This window comes from Lepidochelys kempii, chromosome 7 (genome assembly GCF_965140265.1).
Source record: "Lepidochelys kempii isolate rLepKem1 chromosome 7, rLepKem1.hap2, whole genome shotgun sequence".
Classification (NCBI taxonomy): Eukaryota; Metazoa; Chordata; order Testudines; family Cheloniidae; genus Lepidochelys; species Lepidochelys kempii.
In genome coordinates, this window is record NC_133262.1 from 72,853,092 (window position 1) to 72,873,891 (window position 20,800).

Below are 20,800 nucleotides of genomic sequence, written 5' to 3' on the forward strand. Positions count from 1 at the left end.
CATGTTCTCATCCTCCACTACTTCTGCTGCAGCTCTGCTCTACTCCTCTCCTGGTGCCATGAATGCACCTCGCAGGTCCTCTCATCGTTCTGTATAAATATCTATTCTCGTGGCATCTGTTGTCGTCCACCGCTTCCACTGCAACTCTGCTCTCCTGCAGACGCCAAACCATGGCAAGCATGGAGCCCATTCAGCTCACCGCTGCTCTTGTGAGCATTGTAAACACCTCGCGCATTATGCTGGAGTATATGCAGAACTAGGCTAAGAGACGCCAGCACAAAGATGATTTTGATGAGGACATGGACACAGACGTTCCTGAAAGCACAGGCTGTGGCAATTGGGACATTATGGTGGCAGTGGGGCTGGTTGATATAGTAGAATTCCAATTCTGGGCCCTGCAAACAAGCACAGACTGGTGGGATCACATAGTGTTGCAGGTATGGGATGATTCACAGTGGCTGCGAAACTTGCGCATGCATAAGGCCACTTCCCTTGAACTCTGTGAGTTGCTTTTCCCCCCGCCCTGAAGCGCAGGAATACCAAGATGAGAGCTGCCCTAGCAGTTGAGAAGCGAGTAGCGATAGCCCTGTGGAAGCTTGCTATGCCTGCCTGCTACCGGTCAGTCGGGAATCAATTTGGAGTGGATAAATCTACTGTAGGGGCTGCTGTGATCCAAGTAGCTAATGCAATCATTGACGTTCTGTTATCAAGGGTAGTGACTCTGGGAAATGTGCAGGTCATAGTGGATGGCTTTGCTGCAGTGGGTGTCCCTAACTGTGCTGGGGTGATAGACAGAACACATATCCCTATCTTGGCACCTTGCCAACCAGTACGTAAACTGCAGGGGGTACTTTTCAATGGTGCTGCAAGTACTAGTGGATCACAAGGGACGTTTCACTGACATCAACGTGGGATGGCCGGGAAAGGTGCATGATGCTCACATCTTTAGGAACTCTGGGCTGTTTGAGCAAGTGCAAGAAGGGACTTACTTCCCAGACCAGATAATTACCGTTGGGGATGTTGAAATGCCAATAATTATCCTTGGGTCCTAGCCTACCCCTTGCTCCCAAGGCTCATGAAGCCATATACAGGCAACCTAGACAGTAGTGAGAAGTTCAACTATAGGCTGAGCAAGTGCAGAATGGTGGTAGAATGTGCCTTTGGACACTTAAAAGCTCGCTGGCGCTATTTGCTAACTAGGTCAGACCTCAGCACAACCAACATTCCCATTGTTATTGCTGCTTGCTGTGTGCTCGATAATATCTGTGAGAGTAACGGGGAGACGTTTATGGTAGGGTGGGAGGTTGAGGCAAATCGTCTGGCATCCGATTTTGAGCAGCAAGACACCAGGGCAATTAGAAGAGCACCGCAAGGCGCACTGCGCATCAGAGAGGCTTTGAAAACCAGTTTCGTGAGTGGCCAGGCTTTGGTGTGACAGTTGTGTGTATTTGTCCTTGATACAAACATGCCCCCGTTGTTGATTTTTAATTCCCTGTAAGCCAACCACGCTCCTTCCTTCGAAATGAAGTAACTATTGTTTTGAAACCGTTCATTCTTTCTTTATTAATTTAAAAAAAAAAAGGGGAGATAACTGACAAGGTAGCCCAGGTGGGGTGGTGGAGGAGGGAAGGACAAGGCCACATGGCTTATTTTAGCCATACTACAAATCAAACTGTTTGAATGACAGCCTTCTGTTGCTTGGGCCATCCTCTGGAGTGGAGTGGCTGGATGCCCAGATTCACTGCTTGCCTGCTGTGCGTTCTCCTCCTCCTCCTCTTCCTCCTCATCCACAAAATCCTCCTCCCTGTTGTGTGAGACTTCCCCCTTGCAGGTGTCCACAGACAGTGGTGGGGAAGTGGTAGTGTCCCCTCCTAGAATGGCATGCAGCTGATCATAGAAGCGGGGTATGTATGGGGCTGTGATCCGGAGCGACTGTTTGCCTCCTTTTTCTTTTGGTAGGCTTGCCTCAGCTCCTTAACTTTCATGTGGCACTGCTGTGTGTCCCTATTGTAGCCTCTCTCCAACATACCCTGTGAGATTTTGGCAAATATATTTACATTTCTTCTTTTTGATCAGAGTTCTGTCTGCACAGATGCTTTTCCCCATACAGCAGTCAGATCCAGTGTCTCCCTTTCAGTCTGTGCTGGAGCTCGTTTGCAATTCTGGGGGGCTGCATGGTCACCTGTGCTGCTGAGTTCGCCATGCTGACCAAACGGGAAATGAAATTCAAAAGTTCCTGGGGCTTTTCCTGTGTATCTGGCTAGTGCATCAGAGTTCAAAGCGCTGTACAGAGCGGTCACAATGGAGCACTCTGGGATAGTTTCCAGAGACCAATACCATCTATTTGTGTCCGTACTACCCCAAATTCGACCCAGCAAGGTCGATTTTATAGCTGGGAAGGAGTACAGAAGTCGATTTTAAGAGCCCTTTTAGTCGATGGAACGGGGTTGGTTGTGTGGATGCATTCATTTTAAAATTGACCTAATGCGGCTAAATTTGACCTAATCCCGTAGTGTAGACCAGACCTGAGACTCAGTGCAGATTCAGACCTGGTCATAGCACCATAGACATGATTTTCAGTATCCGGCAAATACAAGAAAAATGTATCAAACAAAACATGAATCTGTTCAGTGTTTTCATCGATCTGACAAAAGCATTTGATACAGTCAATAGAGAAGGATTATGGATGATCCTCAGCAAACTTGGTTGCCCACCAAAACTGGTAAAGATCATTTGTTTATTTCATGAGGGGATGCAAGGTCAGGTACTTTTTAATGGAGATCTCACTGACTCCTTTCCCATTTCAAATGGAGTCAAACAAGGCTGTGTCCTTGCCCCTGTACTGTTCAACGTCTTCATCATCCAAGTTCTCAGCTATGCTACAGTTGGGCTCAGAGGCATATACAACATTGCTATCTGAATGTGGATGGCTTTAAGAATAGTGGCCCTTTCCTGCCAAACCAATTACGTCTTTAATGGGTACCATATTAAGTTGTCCAGAAAACCCACAGTAAGTTTCTTGATCACTGAATGAAGAAATATGACTCAACTTCTCAGCTCTGAAATTCACATTAGTGCACTAGTACAACTCTTTGCTTTCTTTCCACATTCCCTTGTATTTTCTAAGGCATTGGCCTCTCTGATGGAGGGAATTGTGGAAAGAAGCTGTGTTCATCAGCTATGTGCTTATAGGCTACTCATTTCTGTTTAGATTTTTTTAAAATGTAACTGATTGGAAACTTGGTAATACTTTGTGGATTGGCCAAGATGGTTGTACCCCTGGTAAGTGGTTACAGCTGACTTACCACCAGAGGGAGCAGTACTCCTTTTCTTTTTGTGGATGCAGACTAACATGGCTGCTACTCTGAATACTTTCTGAAGGAAACACTTTAAATTTAGATTTTGGAATAAAGTTTTTAATAAGATGGACCTCACTGTTGGAAAATGAAGGATAATGAGACTCCTATACGTTAATCTTTGTCAGAGTTTTAAGGAGTAGGGTTTACTTTGGGTATCAAGCACATGTAAGGCAACTAGGTAGAAGGTTTATTTCGTTTGAGACTGTGTAAAAAATGGGGGTTTGGTGGCATGTGAGTGCCTTTCCATGTGGGAAAAGATACCTATCTATTGTTTTTCCAGATGACTTTGCACTGTAGGCTATCGTCTTGAGGTCAACTGTGGCCCCTCTTTTCAGACAGTAGGAAAGACTAGTTCATAACATGTGTGGGTAAAACCTGTTACTTGGGGGTAAATTTCTTATGATAGCATCTCAGCCAGATCAGTGTGTACTCACTTCTAAAGTTGTTAGTATGCCTGTACTGCATGCTTTCAGATAATAATATTTATGTTTCCTGTTGTGACTGTTTGCAGCTAAAACTGTTTAATCATCTTTAAACTGCCCATAGATACGTCTAAACTTTTTATGTTGTTTTAAAGGATTAATTTGTCAAGAACAATGATGGTTATCACAATTGTAGTCATACAGCTCACTACCTTTCTGTGGCTAGTCAGATGGCAGCTTCTCTCTGGGCCCTTCATCCTTACAACATCACTAAACAGACCACTGTAAATTAATGTAAACATAGAGCTGAATTGTGCAAATCACAACACTTCAGAAAATTGCACAGTATCTCAAGTACTGTGGTTATGTAATTACACTACATTGTATGGCAGGGTAGAATTTTTCTAAGATGCTTATGGTAAGCTGAGCAAGGGAGTTTGGAGAGGTAAGCTTAAAAAGGTGGTTCATATCTTCATTATTGCTGTCAGTAAAAGCTATAATGTAAGTACATCATGGAAAGAAATCTGTTAATGTGTTTGAAGCTCACCTACACATTATACCTCAGCTGTTGTTTGACTGATCCTTTTCTTGGAAAGATTGATGCAGTTTATAGAATTCTAAACTGTCTTGCAGGATATTAATGCCCATGCTTGTGTCACTGGTAAACCTATCAGCCAAGGTGGTATCCACGGACGTATCTCTGCCACTGGTCGTGGTCTCTTCCATGGAATTGAAAACTTCATCAATGAAGCTTCATATATGAGCCTTCTGGGAATGACTCCAGGATTTGGGGATAAGACATTCGTAGTCCAGGTAATTTGTCTAGAAATGCAATTGTTTTGGTGAAGAAAATTGGAAATGTAGCTGCTTTTAAAATCACTATTAAAATGGTAGACCTGGTAAGGTTTTATAACTGTAGAGATTAGTCTTGCAATCAATTTAAACTTCAGAAGCACTTTCCAGACAAGAGTTATCCTTTATTTTGCATTTTTAAAAAAATTATATACATAGGCACACAGCCAAAACTCCAGCCATTTTCTAAGAACAACATTGTATTCATAGACTGAGTATGTCTATACAGCAAAGGAAAACTCATGGCTGGCCCATGCCCGCCAGCTCAGGAGTGGTCTTGTGTACCCCCAAGTTACTCCTCACTTAAACTACTTGCTTACAAAATCAGACATAAAAATACAAAAGTGTCACAGCATGATATTACTGAAATATTGCTTACTTTCTTATTTTTACTATATAATTATAAAATAAATCAACTGGAACATAAATATTGTACTTACATTTCAGTGTATAGCATGTAGAGCAGTGTAAGCAAGTTATTGTCTGTATGAAATTTTAGTTTGTGCTGACTTGGCCAGTGCTTTTTATGTAGCCTGTTGTAAAACTAGGAAAATATCTAAACGAGTTGATGTACCCTCTGGAAGACCTCTACGTATCCCCAGGGGCACGTGTACCCATGGTTGAGAACCATTGCTCTGGAGGATAGGATTAAAATTCAAAATGATCTGGACAAACTGGAGGAATGGTCTGAAATAACTAGGATGAAATTTAATAACGATAAATGCAAAGTACTTCACTTAGGAAGGAACAATCAGTTGCACAGTTACAAAATGGGAAATGACTGCCTAGGAAGGAGTACTGTGGAAAGGGATCTGGGGGTCATAAAGGGTTACAAACTAAATATGTGTCAACAGTCTAGCGCTGCTGCTGCAAAAAAAAGGAAACATCATTCTGTGATGTATTAGCAGGAGTGTTGTAAGTAAGACACAAGTAATTCTGCTCTACTCCATACTGATTAGGCTTAAACTGGAGTATTATGTCCACTTCTGGGCACCACAGTTCAGGAAAGGTGTGGATAAATTGGAGAAAATCCAGAGAAGAGCAACAAAAATGAGTAAAGGTCTAGAAAATATGACCTATGAGGGAAGATTGAAAAAATTGGGCTTTGTGTAGTCTGCAGAAGAGAAGATTCAGGGGACATAAGTTTTCAAGTGTATAAAAGGTTACAAGGAGGAGGGAGAAAAATTGTTCTTTAACCTCTGAGGATGGTACAAGAAACAATGGACTTAAATTGAAGCAAGGGTGGTTTAGGTTGGACATTAGGAAAACTTTAACTGTCAGGGTAGTTAAGCACTGGAATAAATTGCCCAGGGTGGTTGTGAAATCTCCATCAATGGAGATTTTTAAGAGCAAAGGGACACTTGTCAGGGATGGTCTAGATAAGACATAGTCCTGTCTTGAGTGTAGGGGACTGGACTAGAAGACCTCTTGAGGTCCCTTCCTATGATTCTGTTGCTGTGTAGACTTCTGGGCTTGGGCTGGAGCCTGGGCTCTAAACACTGTAGGGTAGGAGGTTCCCAAAGCTAGGGCTCCAGCCTGAGCCTGGAAGTCTACAAGGCAATGATAGTGCCTCACAACCTGAGCCCCATGAGCTCGAGTCAGTTGGCACGGGCCAGCTGCAGGTTTTTCTTTGCTATGGAGACATACTCTTACAGCTCTAGACAACTTTTCCAAGTTCTTGGAGATTTTAAACTAAGGGATATTACACATTTCATGTGTAATGTAACCCCACTTTTTGCAAAATTATATTCTGTAATTACTTCCATATAATGGAAACACGAGCCCTTTAGTTACCTTATTTTTGGATCCTAAAGAAAAAAATGCAGAGCTCAGAAAAATTTGAATATGATCTGATCTGTGGTATTATGAGATGTATTTAGGACAACATAATGACCTAGATTTTCAATTTTAGTTCTGAATTATTTTGGCTTTTGTGAGACCTCAAAAGACCCTTAATTCAAACTATGCTGCTACATGTTTTAGGACATGAATATTGGGTGAGAAGAAAGAGACTACACTGAGAAATGGATTTCTAATACTACTTAACATGCATAATTATATCCTTTCAAAGGTTTTTTGAAATTTGTCCTGTTTATCAGGTTGGATAAATACATAATTAGTGAGCTATTAAATTAAATGTGGAATCTGGATGATGGTCTAGAATGCTTTATTTGGAACTGTTCTCATATCAATGTGGCTAGTGTTAGAAATGGCAGAGGACTGATTGCTACATTTTTAGTAATGAATCCACAACATCACCTAATTGCAACCTACTGTCCTGTGCCAGTTAACCAGTGACCTGAGACAAACATCCTGTACCCTATGTAGAAACACAATAGCACATCAACATCCCCGCTCTTTGGAATTCACATATTGGCAGCGCCTAAATATAAGAGTCTAAAACTGAACAAGCAAACTGAAAACTTGGCAAAACAGCTGAAGACTAATCAAGAAAAAATGAGGACACAGCACTGAAGATAAACTCCATACATAAATAGAACTTAATTCTTGTATCAAAGCTTGCTTCTAATGTAAAAGGGGAACTGTGCAAAATACTTTGAAAGTAATAAATTGAGGAGTTTCATATTCACTCTTCCCTGTAGTTAATCTTTTTTCCAGCTCTGCCAAAGGCTTCCTGGGTGACCGTGGGCAAGCCACTTAATCCCTGCTTCCGTACCTGTAAAATATAGAAACCAGCATAACATCCCAGGGAGCTAAGGTTTAATTTACATTTGTAAAGCAGTCTGATGTATGGATAGAGGCTACTATTGAAGTGCAGAGTAGAAGATCATATCCTTTAAAACGATAGTTTTTGTGGAAGACTGCTTTAGAGACAATAAAATGGATTATCAGAAGAACAGGGCTCCATTAAAGAGTCAACATGAGAAAATAATTCAGTTGTATTTTAATAAATAAAATGAACTTGAGCCACTCTTAGAGGCTTTAAATTTTGCAGGCATCCCATATCTATAGTGACCAGAGGAACACAAGTGTAAAGCAAATTCTGGAATTGTCATTTCAAAGTCCACAGAATTCTATACAACATTCAGTTATGTGCACATTCAGAAAATATGTGATTAAGGCAAATGTAGTTATGAAACATTACATTGACTACATTAATAGCTTTAAAGCTGTTCATCTAGCCTCAAGAAAACTTACAAGTACATTAATACAGTAAAAATTAAAAGTAACTTATGACAAATTTCAACTGAAGTTTTAGTCTTTGAAATTTTATGATCCCCAAAATTACCACGAGCACTCTGCTACATAGTTCAGGAACTGGAAGCAAAAAAAAAAAACATGGAAAAGCAGAATTTAGGAATAGGAGAGGGCTTCATCTTGGCTAGTTTTTCTCTCACAAAATAAATACCTTCTTCATATCACGTAACTGGTAGCATCTTTGCAAGTATATGCAGCTTGAATGAATCTCAGTGGAAACTTGCATGCTACTTTTTAGAAGAAAAATATTGGAATGATGTGTAAGTTCTGTCACTAATCTTGCAAAGTACATTATAACAGTAATTCTCTCTCTAGAACATCAGGCCAATGTGGTTAATGTACACAAATATGTCCCCATCCCATATCCATGCCAACATATGACACAAAAAGGTGAAAAGCAGATATATGCTTATAAGGATCAAATGTTTTAAGACTTGTGGGCTCATTTCACATGATTTAACTGCTCTTCCTTCTATTCTCCCCATTTTTATTTACAGGGATTCGGTAATGTGGGCTTGCATTCTATGAGATACCTTCATCGTTTTGGTGCTAAATGTGTTGGTATTGGAGAGATTGATGGTAATATCTGGAATCCTGATGGGATTGACCCAAAAGAACTAGAAGATTACAAATTGGTATGAGACTTACATATTGCTCCGTGTGTAAACTCTGAAAATACTGGAGATGACTAGAGGCTGGTGTTAATCGTGCGGAATATTTGCAAATTATGATCAGCAGTGCTCTATAAATTGCTCATCAGACTATGTTCAGGATTGGCAACTGTGTTTTTAGTATATCATTTTCACTAGCTTGAATGCAGACCAAATTGATTAATAATAATTGGTTTCATGGCTTTGATAGCCTGAGTGGTGCTAGTCTGTTCATTTCCCTACATTGCCCATTGCCACCCAGATAGGCACAGTTGCGGATCGGAGTCTCTGCAAAAAGGCAAAGGATTGCATCCAAACAGACTAAATTACCCTGGTTTAGATAATTCTTAATGTGTGTGTGGGGGGGGGGGGGTGTCACAATCTCCCTCCTCCCCCCCATGTTGCTAAATAGCAGCAGTGTCCCAGCTAGATTGCAGAAGGTGGGAAGGAAAGGGTCCTGGTTTGGAAAAGGATGAGAACTTCTCATTTAGACTTCCTAGTGTAGTACTACGGGCGAGCTTGCATAGCTGCAGCCTCTGTGCCATCTGTTATATGGACAGATAGAAGTTTTTTGAGCAACTTCCATGCTCAAGAAAAGAGATGAAGTTCATTTTGAGGAAACTGAATATGGTCTTGTAAATTGTGGCTTTAACTTGCTAGCTTCCAAATATAGCAATGTTGAGTAGACATTTAAAGGGGCACTGTCCATTTAGGCATAAAATATTACTTCATGTTTAACTAAACTCCTTACATTTTTTTTTTTTTTAATAGACTAGGATCCTTAGCATTTAACCATTTGCTTTAGGCTTTTATCGTGCTCCCAGGAAGAGCTCTTGATTAGTCGTATTAGTACTCTTGGGGAATTTTGCATCCAAAAAAAAAAAATTTCTGCACAATATTTTAAAATGCTGCAAAAGTCAGCATATTTTATTTGCCAAAATTACACAATATAAATAAGCCAATTTCAATTATTTTGGTCGCTTATTTCAAAATACCTTTTAGCAAGCATGTCTAACAATACAGATGACTAAAAAGATTCAGGAAATATTTTTTGACAAATAGATTCCTTGCTAGGCATATTAATACAGAACTTTGAGTAATAATTCATTCAAACTATAATACAGAAATGTATTTTCTGCACCCCTCAGAAGCAGTACAAAGGCTTGTGGGAGTGAGGGGTAGTGAAGGAGCTGAGGGAGAGGGAAGTAATTGCTGGGAAGGAGACTGGGAGTGAACCTGGAGAGGTGTTGGGTGTGGTGGGGAGAAGTATAGAACAGGTATTTTTGTTGGGGAAGAGGGGTTGTTAGGGAGTTGTGGAGCCTCCCCCATGCAGACCCTGGCTGACCCCTAGTCTCTCCCATTCAGTCAGGCACATCTGCCCTTGTCCCTTCACCCCCACTCCCATTCAGCACTTGGCTCATTGGTGTCCTCCCACTAGCTCCTGTGCTCCCGCCCCAGTCTATCCCTCCCACTAGCCCTTCTGAGCCCCAATCTATGACCTCCCAAGCAGCCAATGTGTCCCGTTTTGTCGTCCCCCCCCCACCCCCTTAATATCGAGTGTCTCTTCACCTGGCCTCACAGACAGGGCACTGTGAGGAAGGTAGCCACTGCCCCCTCTCTGCAGCTGGCTGCTCTGGCCCTGAGCCTGCTTCCCTCTCTTCTAGCACCACAGCAGGCTCTGGTGGGCAAAGTTGTAATTGCAGCACCTCCCTGACAGAATCTATTTTCTGTGGAGGAAAAAAAATCTGCAGAGGGCATGAATTCTGGGTGTGCATAGTGGTGCAGAATTCCCCTAGGTGTATATTAGAGACAAGAGATGTAGTGCTTAAAATGAAAGTGCCTTTTCTATCTTAATATAAAATAGTAATTTGTGTACTGCAGCAGTAGTGATTATTTGTAGATGTTCTGATATACTTAAAATCTAGACCAGGGGTCGGCAACCTGCGGCATGCGTGCCAAAGGCGGCACGTGAGCCGATTTTTACTGGCATGCTGCTGCCAGCCGGGGTCCTGGCTGCTGGCCCCGCTAAGCCTGCTGATGGCCTGAATGAACAGAACCCCCGGCCGGCAGTGGGCTGAGCGGGGCCGGCGGCCGGGACCCCAGCTGGCAGGAGCAGGCAGAACTCCAGACCGGAAGCAGGTGAGTCACTGCTGGTCTGGGGTTCTGTCCATCACCCAGCTCAGCCTGCTGCCAGCCTGGGATACTAGCCGCCGGCCCCGCTCACATCCCTGCTGGTCTGGGGTTCTGTCCATCACCCAGCTCAGCCTGCTGCCAGCCTGGGGTACTAGCCGCCGGCCCCGCTCACATCGCTGCTGGTCTGGGGTTCTGTCCATCACCCAGCTCAGCCTGCTGCCAGCCTGGGATACTAGCCGCCGGCCCCGCTCACATCCCTGCTGGTCTGGGGTTCTGTCCATCACCCAGCTCAGCCTGCTGCCAGCCTGGGGTACTAGCCGCCGGCCCCGCTCACATCGCTGCTGGTCTGGGGTTCTGTCCATCACCCAGCTCAGCCTGCTGCCAGCCTGGGGTACTAGCCGCCGGCCCCGCTCACATCGCTGCTGGTCTGGGGTTCTGTCCATCACCCAGCTCAGCCTGCTGCCAGCCTGGGATACTAGCCGCCGGCCCCGCTCACATCGCTGCTGGTCTGGGGTTCCAGCTTCCCAGCCCCCCCGCTAACTGGGGTCGAGGAGTACCTGCAGCCAGCCCAGGGCTCTGCTCCTGGCCTAGCCCTTATCAAAAATTACACTACAACTAGCTTAAAAACTTAGTATATTACAGTAATGGTTAAAAATGTATAATATTAATAAATACATAGATTTGATGAAACAAAGTACATCTATCTCTACACCAATATAACGTGGTCTTTGGGAACCAAAAAAATCTTACTGTCTTATAGGTGAGACCGCGTTATATCTGGGTAGGGAAAGGAACCGCTCCCCGCCCCAGTTCACCTCTGCTCCGCCTCTGCCTCCTCCCCTGAATGCACCACCACTGCTCCGCTTCTCCCTCCCTTCCACGCTTATCACGCCAATCAGCTGTTTGGCGCGGGAAGCCTGGAAGCGAGGGAGGGGGGAGAAGCAGAGTGGCAGCAGCACGCTCAGGGAAGGAGGCAGAGGCGGAGCGGAGGTGAGCTGGGGCAGGGAGTGATTCCTCTGCATGGCCCCCCCCTTACTTGCTGTGGGCGCCCCCCGCCCCAGCTCACCTCCGCTCCGCCGCTTCCCATGAACATGCCACAGCTCCGCTTCTCCCCCCTCCCAGGCTTGCTGCGGAGCTGCAGCATGCTCGGGGGGGTGGGGGAGGGCGGGCGCAGAGGAACCACTTGCAGTAACATGAAGTCGGATATAACGTGGTAAAGCAGCCCCGCTCCCCAGAGCGCTGCTTTACTGCATTATATCCAAATTCACGTTATATCGGGGTAGAGGTGTAGTTGTACTTGTGTGCCTGTGCTTAATTTGTTTTTGATGATCTACCTTCTTAAAAAAATCTTGCATGTCTCGCACCCCCAGAAAGGGCGTCTCGCACCCCCAGAAAGGGCGTCTCGCACCCCCAGAAAGGGCGTCTCGCACCCCCAGAAAGGGCGTCTCGCACCCCCAGAAAGGGCGTCTCGCACCCCAGGTTAAGAGCCACTGCACTAAACTGATAAGATCTACATTTTAATTTAATTTTAAATGAAGCTTCTTAAACATTTTAAAAACCTTGTTTACTTTACATACAACAGTAGTTTAGTTATATAATATATAGACTTAGAGACCTTCTAAAAACGTTAAAATGTATTACCAGCACGTGAAACCTTAAATTAGAGTGAATAAATGAAGACTTGGCACACCACTTCTGAAAGGTTGCCGACCCCTGATCTAGACTGATATTTTGAAAATATATGTAAGGATCTTCCATAGATGCTGCATGAGATTCACCTCTGTTTTTAGAGTGTATTTTTGAGGTTAGGGTGAGCATACTCTTAATTTTCATTCTTATCCCACAGATGCACTGTAAACAGATTGTAGAATCTAACCAATATGAATGTATTTCAGGCATTAAAATTAATTGACACTGGCTGATCTGGATTTAATTTTAATGTGAACTGTATTAAGTCTCAACTTTTTATCCAACAGCCTTAGTGGGATGATCCTTGGCTGCCCATGTAAATAGGAATGGCAATCACATTTTATACTGTCTTTTTGAACATGCTGTTCCTTCTATCTCTTTTACTTACTGAGATGGATTAGTAGGTGTTTGAATTGACATTGTTTTTAATTCAAGATTGGGGAACAAGCAAGGAAGCAGACCCCTTTTTTCTCACTCTTCTAGTATGGTAAACTTACATTCTGTTTCTCTAAAGTGCAAGTAAATGAAGTGTTTCACCTGTCTCGAATGGAGTAAAGTGCTTATACAAACCTAATAGAATGGTACAGTGTCTGTTTAGAAGTATTTAAGGTTTAATTGAAAATTTGATGGTATTTGGATTTTTTTATGGTACTTGCGGTAGTAGTAGCTGTAGGAGGGGAAGGAGGGCATTTGTGTTAGTTTTAAAAACGTAGTGCAGTAGACATGCTGTGGAAAGTGTTGTACAGACACATGCAAAGACATTCTTCAAAGAAGGATGCATGGCTGTCAAAGCAATGGTCTTTCCCATTTTAATATAAAAGAGTAAGTGACGATTATGTTGTGCAATAGTGATGCTGAAAATAACCGATAGTCACACTTCTCTTCCCCTCAAACAGCAACATGGGACAATTGTCGGCTTCCCCAAGGCACAACCATATGATGGCAACATCTTGGAATCAGACTGTGACATTCTCATCCCTGCTGCCAGTGAGAAACAGTTGACTAAATCCAATGCTCACAGGGTCAAAGCAAAAGTAAGAAGAAGAGTTAAACTAAATATTAAAACAAGAAACAGTATGGCAAATGTCTTTCTCCATATTTACTCCAGCTATTGGTGTGAATATAAATATATGCCTCTGTGTGTCAATAATTATTGTGTCATGGTTCTTTCCCTAGATTATTGCTGAAGGTGCCAATGGACCTACAACCCCAGAGGCCGATAAAATCTTTTTGGAGCGGAATATCATGGTCATTCCTGTAAGATTATTTTGCCAACACTAATGGAAAGTAGACTGGGTCTGTCTGCAAATGCATTCTTTCTCCTGATCACAGGATCAACCTTAGAATTAATATTCTTTAAGAATCACTTACGTGTTCAGAATAATTTTCCTATGAAAACCATTCCTACAATGCCCTCCCTTCTGTGCCTCTTACCTTGAAAATTGGTGTTCTAACTTCACTCAAGACTTGTGAGGTAACTATCCTCAAATCCCAGATCTCTCATTGCAGCCATGTTCACTTACTTAAATTCATCTATTGCATGGGAGCGACATTTTCAAAAGAAAAACAATTTACAGTTATTCCTATCAAAGACTGACACAAATCCCTAAAACCTTGGTTTTCCTTTCTGGGAATTGACACTTCGTTAACTGCCCAGTCCAGTGAGTGGAGTAGGGAGGGAGAGTCTAAATGCAGTGGCTGAATTTTTCATACTTGGATGTCTAACTTTTATTGAAGTCAGTGGGAGGGTTTTTGAAACTCAGAGCTGCCTATCTGGGTACCTAAAGTTAGGCAGCCAAGTAGGGAAAAGTTTGGCCATTGTCTTCTGCGCTCTAGAAATAAACCTGAACATGGGTGTTTTGATAGAGCTTTGTGCTACAGATGAATCTGGAATGTATAGCCATAACAAAAGGTTGCATGCTGCACTGATTACTTGAAAGAAACCTTATCTAGGACAGCAAGGTCCGTTTTGGGGAAGGGGAATGCTATCTCTAAAGAAAGTGGTGTTGCTGCCAAGTGATTTATTTTAAATCTTGCTCATTTGGCTACTCTAATGCATGCTTTTTTATTTTCTTGCCAAAAACTTACAGGTGGAGAGAGGGGAAAATAACAGTTAATCATGTGTAGTTGTATTTGAGGCTTTTTAAATTCATACATTTTTAAATTAATAAAACTTGTAATCCTGATCACTTCAGTGCTCTCCTGAGGGGAATTAATGACTGAATTATTCTCTGTGCTGCCTGTGATGTTTAAACAGGATTTTCATGTTTTTGCATTTTAATTTGCCTTCTAAAAATACAACTAAGTTGTCGTGTCTTATAGGTTTATCATTCAGAAAGCTTTCTGTTAATGTTGTTTCCGTGCAGGATCTCTATTTAAATGCTGGTGGTGTAACTGTGTCTTATTTTGAGTGGCTGAAAAACCTGAACCACGTCAGCTATGGCCGCTTGACTTTTAAATACGAAAGGGATTCAAACTACCACTTGTTGAGTAAGCCTTACTTCTACTTTTATTTGCTCTTCAACAAATAAATTGAACTAGAAAGGAACTCTAACCAACTACGTAGTTAACCAAGGTTACATTTGACATTTCTATGCCAAACATGGAAGAAATCAAATACAGAGATGTTCTAAATTTGACTTCTCTTTAAATCTGCTCCTAGTGTATGTGGGAAAGCTTACAAATGTACCTAGTGTGAAGATTAACTAATGTATTGAGTAATACGTAGGAAAACATTGTAGAAAACTAACAGTGTCTTCATGAAGTGATACTTAGCTTTTGATATTGTCAAAATGCCTTACAAATACTAATTCAAATCCCTTATGAAAGAAAATATAGCTCTCTTCAGTGTAAAAACAAAATCCAAAAACCTTCAACTGTGTATTTGGCAATATAATCAACAAATTACAGCTTTGAAGATCCCTGCATTATGACACTGAGCAGGTATACAGCACAGTAGGATTTCTGTGAAGTGCAATAGTGTAATTGATATGGCTATTCTTGAAATGTGGCTTCTGGCCCTCTTGGCTCCTGACTTGGAGGCCATTGTTTGGGCTTCCCATTTCCTGACCAGAATGCTGATTTTATGAAAAAAATAAGCTTCATGGAGTAGAAGAACTGTAAGACTTGTCACCAGGTTTAAATAACACTTCATCGCAAAACGAAATAGCAGTAACAAATGCCTTAGTTTCTCAGAACTTAATGGAGTTGACAAAATTTAGATAAGGAATCTTTTTTAAACATAGCCTCTTCACATAGTGTACCCCATCTGCTCTGGCATTGCTCAAGTAGTAGAGGGTCCTTCCTAGCATTTAGAACAATGCCTTAAAATTGCATTTATCTGAAACATGGTTAGGTTATATAAATGCAAAAACCAATATAAATGCAAAAACTTGCATAAGAGATAGTGTCTTATGTGCAGACATTTTAAATTCCTTTGGAACTTAGAAAGCTTTTAAAACTTCTTAAGCTTTATTGTTAGTTAGTGCTGTCCTTCTTAAATATAAGCTAAAAAGGAGAAATGGTTGTTCACTTTACTCTCTGAAACTCCATGCCTGAAGTTTCTACATTAGAAGTATTGGTCTATACTCTTCAGGCGGTCATTTATAGAGGACTGAGATGGTGACCTATTAGCTGGTTGAGTTTAGGCTGCAGCTCTTCCACCTCCATCTCTACTTAGCCATCCCAGTCTTCCAAATTGTCTTGCAGCAAAGAGAGTACTTGGGACCTTGAGGTTTCTAATTTGAAGCCTTTGTATATCAAAGTAATCGGACTCAAATTTTGTTGCAGTTCTTTAAAAGGTTACCTAGCACAGCTCAGTTTATGCTATTGGTTGAAGTAATGAGTGCTGAAACTCTTTAAAAATACTCTCACTGGAAAGTTATTCTCTTGCTGCTGAAATTTAACTTGCCTTGTTTTCCTTCCCTTTCCAGTGTCTGTCCAGGAAAGCTTGGAAAGAAAGTTTGGGAAACATGGTGGAACTATTCCAGTTGTGCCTACAGCAGAATTCCAGGATAGGATATCAGTAAGTAGCTGCTGTGATGCTTTTAATCTTTGTTACTCCAGTTGTATTCTGGTATTATAATTGTAAATAAAATCCATTATTTTTCTGTTGGGCATATGTTTTTGCCATAAGGCATTAATGTGTGGTTAGTTACATGATCGAATAGGATGATCTGAAATGCCCAGTAGTATGGCAAGCAGGCTAGCTATGTCCAGTTGGTATCTTGCACCTGACTCCACAGAACATTTTTAGCTCTAAAGTTCTTCTAAAGCTGAAATTTAGTGTGTACATACAAGTCATTTGGTCTTACATTGTTAATCAGACGGTTGCTTTGTAATACCACTCACTGTTTAGAGTGCAAAAACCTGCCTCCTTTTGCAGAGTTACAAAATCTAAACTGTATTTAGTCTCTTCTACAGTAACACTATATACATAGGTTGATTTACTGAACATGTTTCTCATGTGCCTACCTCTTCTTCTTCAGATGATATGTTCCAAAAACGTTACTCAGAATTGTTGCTTGTTTATATGAAGTGATCACCAACTCCAGTATTCTAAAAAACACTCTTCCTTTCGTACACATACATAACTATATGAAAATATAGTTAAAAGATTTTTGAGGGGGGGCAATAGACAATTAATTTGTTACTGTTTTATATCATTTTGAAAGGAAGAGGAATTGCAAATAGGTACTTCAGAGGCAGAGAGTTTCTCAATAGTGAGCTAAATATTCATGAAAGGTCACATGTTAGACTGAGTCAGAAGCCTAGTACACTGATTTCATAGAGTTTAAGGCCGGAAGGGACCAGTGGGGTGATGTGTTCTGAACACTTTCACAACACAGGCCGTAGATCTTCAGACTGTAACTGTTGCGTCAAGATCATATATGCTGTATCTCAAACAGAAATTCTCTTAGAATGAGATCCAGTCCTAATTTACCAGTCTTGTGGCTGCCCTAGGAATAAAAATATTGAAGATTGAGGTTTGTGTTAGTCATCTCACTTCAGGATTTTTTAAGTATTCCTGTATTCTGCATAAGAAATGTATTGAGAAACCGGGACCAAATAGCTTGTTCATTCTTGCATAAGTCCTGACCAACTCATTCAGTAGAGCAACATTTTATCCTAGAAGTGTTTTGTAAAAAGAATCTTCCTTATTCCAGAATATATCTTCATTGAATTTATAAATGTAAAAGTAAGAAATTGTAGTTCTCTGTAGAAACATTAAAGTCAGAGTGCCACTACTGGGCATTTTATTCGCTGCGGGCTTGATATCCAGAGTCTATCTTCCCTTTTTATTGAACCTCTAAACATTTCACATACCATATGCTAGGGCTTACTGTCTGTAAGATCACCCACTGAATTAGCAGTGTTCACATATTAGTCTCCTTTCACCAGGTATTAAAAAAAATATATTAAAAATTTGAAGAAATCTACCGTGAAAGCAGGCTGACTAATTATCGGAACCCAGCGTGTTAGTCTGATGTACTAAGAGAGAGTCAATAATATTGCATATTTATTCATGTCCTATTGAACCCGGATTGCATTCATTCCCTTTCAGGGTGCATCTGAGAAAGACATCGTCCACTCTGGATTGGCTTACACCATGGAGCGTTCCGCCAGAGTAAGTATTGCATTAACATGCAGAGTTGTAGCAAGGGGACATAAACATAACCGTCACAAAAGCAAACTAAGTCAGCATGTAGTGATATCAATGGACAGCACTATTTCCTTGCACTTAAAATAGAAGACCGCTATTGACAATAGTAGTAGTCACTGCACATATAACGCTCCTCTGAATAGATGTTTGTGTGGATACCTTTAATTGGATGTTGTAGGCCATCCAGAAACTGAAAACAAAGTTAAAGTCAACTTGTGTGGATTTAGCAAGCATATTTTTTGATAAAAAGTTTACCCATTGGAGAGCCCCATCATTTATCTTTTTATGTTATAGAAATCTCTTGGGGCAAAAATATTTTCAAAGCTATATTTAATATCACCACATATATGTAGACCATACTGTCCCTCCAATGGAAAATACTGCAGAAGGGGGCATGAAGTCCACTGGATACTCCATGGCTTTTGTGAAGATTTTACAAACATGGAGGGGATAGAGTCTTTGATGATTAGAAGTGGCACCATGGAAATCTAGGAAAGACTTAAGCCTTATGGATGCTGGGCTGTAATCTGAATACTAGGATCCCTCTGTACTGAGCCTTAGCCCCTCTCTGAAATTCCTTGAAAACAGTGTACATGGAAAGGCTTTTCAAGCAATCATAAAAAACTTCCTTCTTTCATTTCTCTTCAGCAAATCATGCGCACTGCCATGAAGTACAACCTGGGTCTGGACCTGAGAACAGCTGCCTACGTCAATGCAATTGAGAAAGTCTTCAAGGTGTACAATGAGGCTGGTTTGACCTTTACATAAACGGGTCATTACCTATCCTTATTGATACCCTTACTTTTCCTGCCATTGTGTACCCTCTTCTTGGGAAGCTTATCGCAAGTTTATATGTAACCACAAAATTCCTCTTTCCTCTGACATTATAGTGGGTACTATTCTGAATTAGTTACAGTCCAAATATATATATATATTTTTTAAAAATAATAAAGAAAAATCCATGGATTAGGTATTGAATACAAATATGTATCTAAAGATAACCAGTTCATCTGCACTTGTGGGGGCCATTCTGGGTATTTCACCTTTAAAATAAAAAGGTACACTTCTTGAATGGATAAACAGTCATGTTACGTGGGCAACCTATCAAATTTCATAACATACTGTACTAGATGAGCAGTTAGTTCATCCTATTACTTCATGCACTTTTGTTTAATGATGTAATTTTGGCTTTGGCACTTTCAGTAAGGCCTTGTATGATCAATGCTGTGGCATTGTCCAAGGCAGAATGGGCCTCCTGCAGGGAGTAACTTTGATAGAACTCTCTAACTTCTTCTTGTTGCAGAACTCCAGGCCTGGGGTTTTTTTAGGCAATGTTTTTTCTCTTTTATAAACTGTGTGTCTTCTATAGGACTGCCTTTAATCACTAATTGAACCTGAACTTGACTCAAGCATTATGAGATACATTAGAGAGGTGACAGGAGCTAGAATTTTTATAAGGTGAAACAGTATCATTGTGTACAAATATCCAGCAAACATATATCTGGTTATGTTTTAATCAAGTCGCTCTACATAACCACTCAATTATAGGTTTTTTTAAGATTATCTGAAGTTGATGTGTATAATCATATATATATGTAGTCCAGCAAACCCTAACTTTTTTTAACGTTAATTCTTTTCAGTCATCTTATTTCTAGAGGCTTTTTTCTGAACATTAAGTTGCCTCAATGAACAATTAGAAGTGGAGTCTAACCCTGAAACTGTTGGGCTAACTACAAAGGAGCTAGACTGCTGCTGTAGACCTTATGCAATGTCTTAACACACATTGACTTTCTATTTTTTTTTTTCTTTATTGGGAAAGCTTGCATATTCTGAACATATTCAATTGTAACAAAATGGACCTTGATATAGTATTAGATCAAACATAGCTTTTTGAGTTTTTGTCAAGGCCTTAGTCCAGTGGAGTCCCATTGAAGTGCCAGATGTTATTTATGTAATGAATAAGAATTTTTTTAAAAAACAACCAAACCTAATCCCTCTGCGGAACTCATGTTTTTTCTAAGTACTTTGTAACTGCGTGACATAACAGGGTGAGAAAAGCAGTTATTAAAAAGTTGACCTTTCCAAACCTACTATACTGGTGTATTACTGTTTTCAACAATCACTTTACATGGTAATAGCTTTGTCGTGTAGCGGTTGCTAAACAGTGAAATCTCTGAAATGTCACACAATTCCACATTTATTCAACTCATCACTAGTGGTAAGTCCCTAGTCATTCTGATTCCCAGGACAAATAAAAATATTTTTATACCTTTCCTCACCTCCACCCCCAAACAAATTACTTATTTACCCAACATAACTTTTGAAACTTTGTTAATCATCTCAGCCTTTTGTTTTCCATGTCTTCTAGAGTTCTGAGAAGAAATTAGCATTCTCCTTCTTCATAGAAGAAATATGAAGCAATAAACTACAACATGGTGAGGCACTTAGTGTCTTACCCCTTCATGTGTGGTGAGGCCGAAAGCCAGAATAGAGTTTTCAGCTGTCGAAGAAGTGCAGTAGTAGCTAAATAATGCACATGCCGGCATAGCTTATTGATACTGGATTGTTGAAGAAGTGCTCAGAGCATTTATTTATTTATTTATTTATTTAGAGACCTAAAGTAAAAGTTAGGTAAGTCTGTATTGATGTCTCAAGTCTAGATCCAAAAGCTAGAGAACAAAAATGAACTTCTGGGAGGTTACTTTTCAATATAGCTTTTTATGTAAATCTCCATGAAGTGCTAAAATAAGACCTTGTCTAAGGTCATCTACTCCTTACAAATTTTAAGTGGCATCAATCTCTCAACAAGTTTGC

General features: G+C 40.8%; 1 protein-coding gene across 1 annotated transcript in view; it reads left to right on the forward strand.

Moving 5' to 3' along the window:
• Window positions 1-20,076, forward strand: part of GLUD1 (glutamate dehydrogenase 1) — a 59,112-nt gene extending 39,036 nt beyond the window's left edge. Inside the window, exons 6-13 of the mRNA XM_073353343.1 lie at window positions 4,415-4,594; window positions 8,350-8,487; window positions 13,221-13,358; window positions 13,501-13,581; window positions 14,691-14,814; window positions 16,257-16,348; window positions 17,888-17,950; window positions 18,635-20,076. Coding sequence (XP_073209444.1) covers window positions 4,415-4,594; window positions 8,350-8,487; window positions 13,221-13,358; window positions 13,501-13,581; window positions 14,691-14,814; window positions 16,257-16,348; window positions 17,888-17,950; window positions 18,635-18,754 — 936 coding nt within the window. The 3' untranslated portion in view covers window positions 18,755-20,076. The remainder of the gene's footprint in view (window positions 1-4,414; window positions 4,595-8,349; window positions 8,488-13,220; window positions 13,359-13,500; window positions 13,582-14,690; window positions 14,815-16,256; window positions 16,349-17,887; window positions 17,951-18,634) is intronic.
• Window positions 20,077-20,800: the final 724 nt, after the last annotated feature.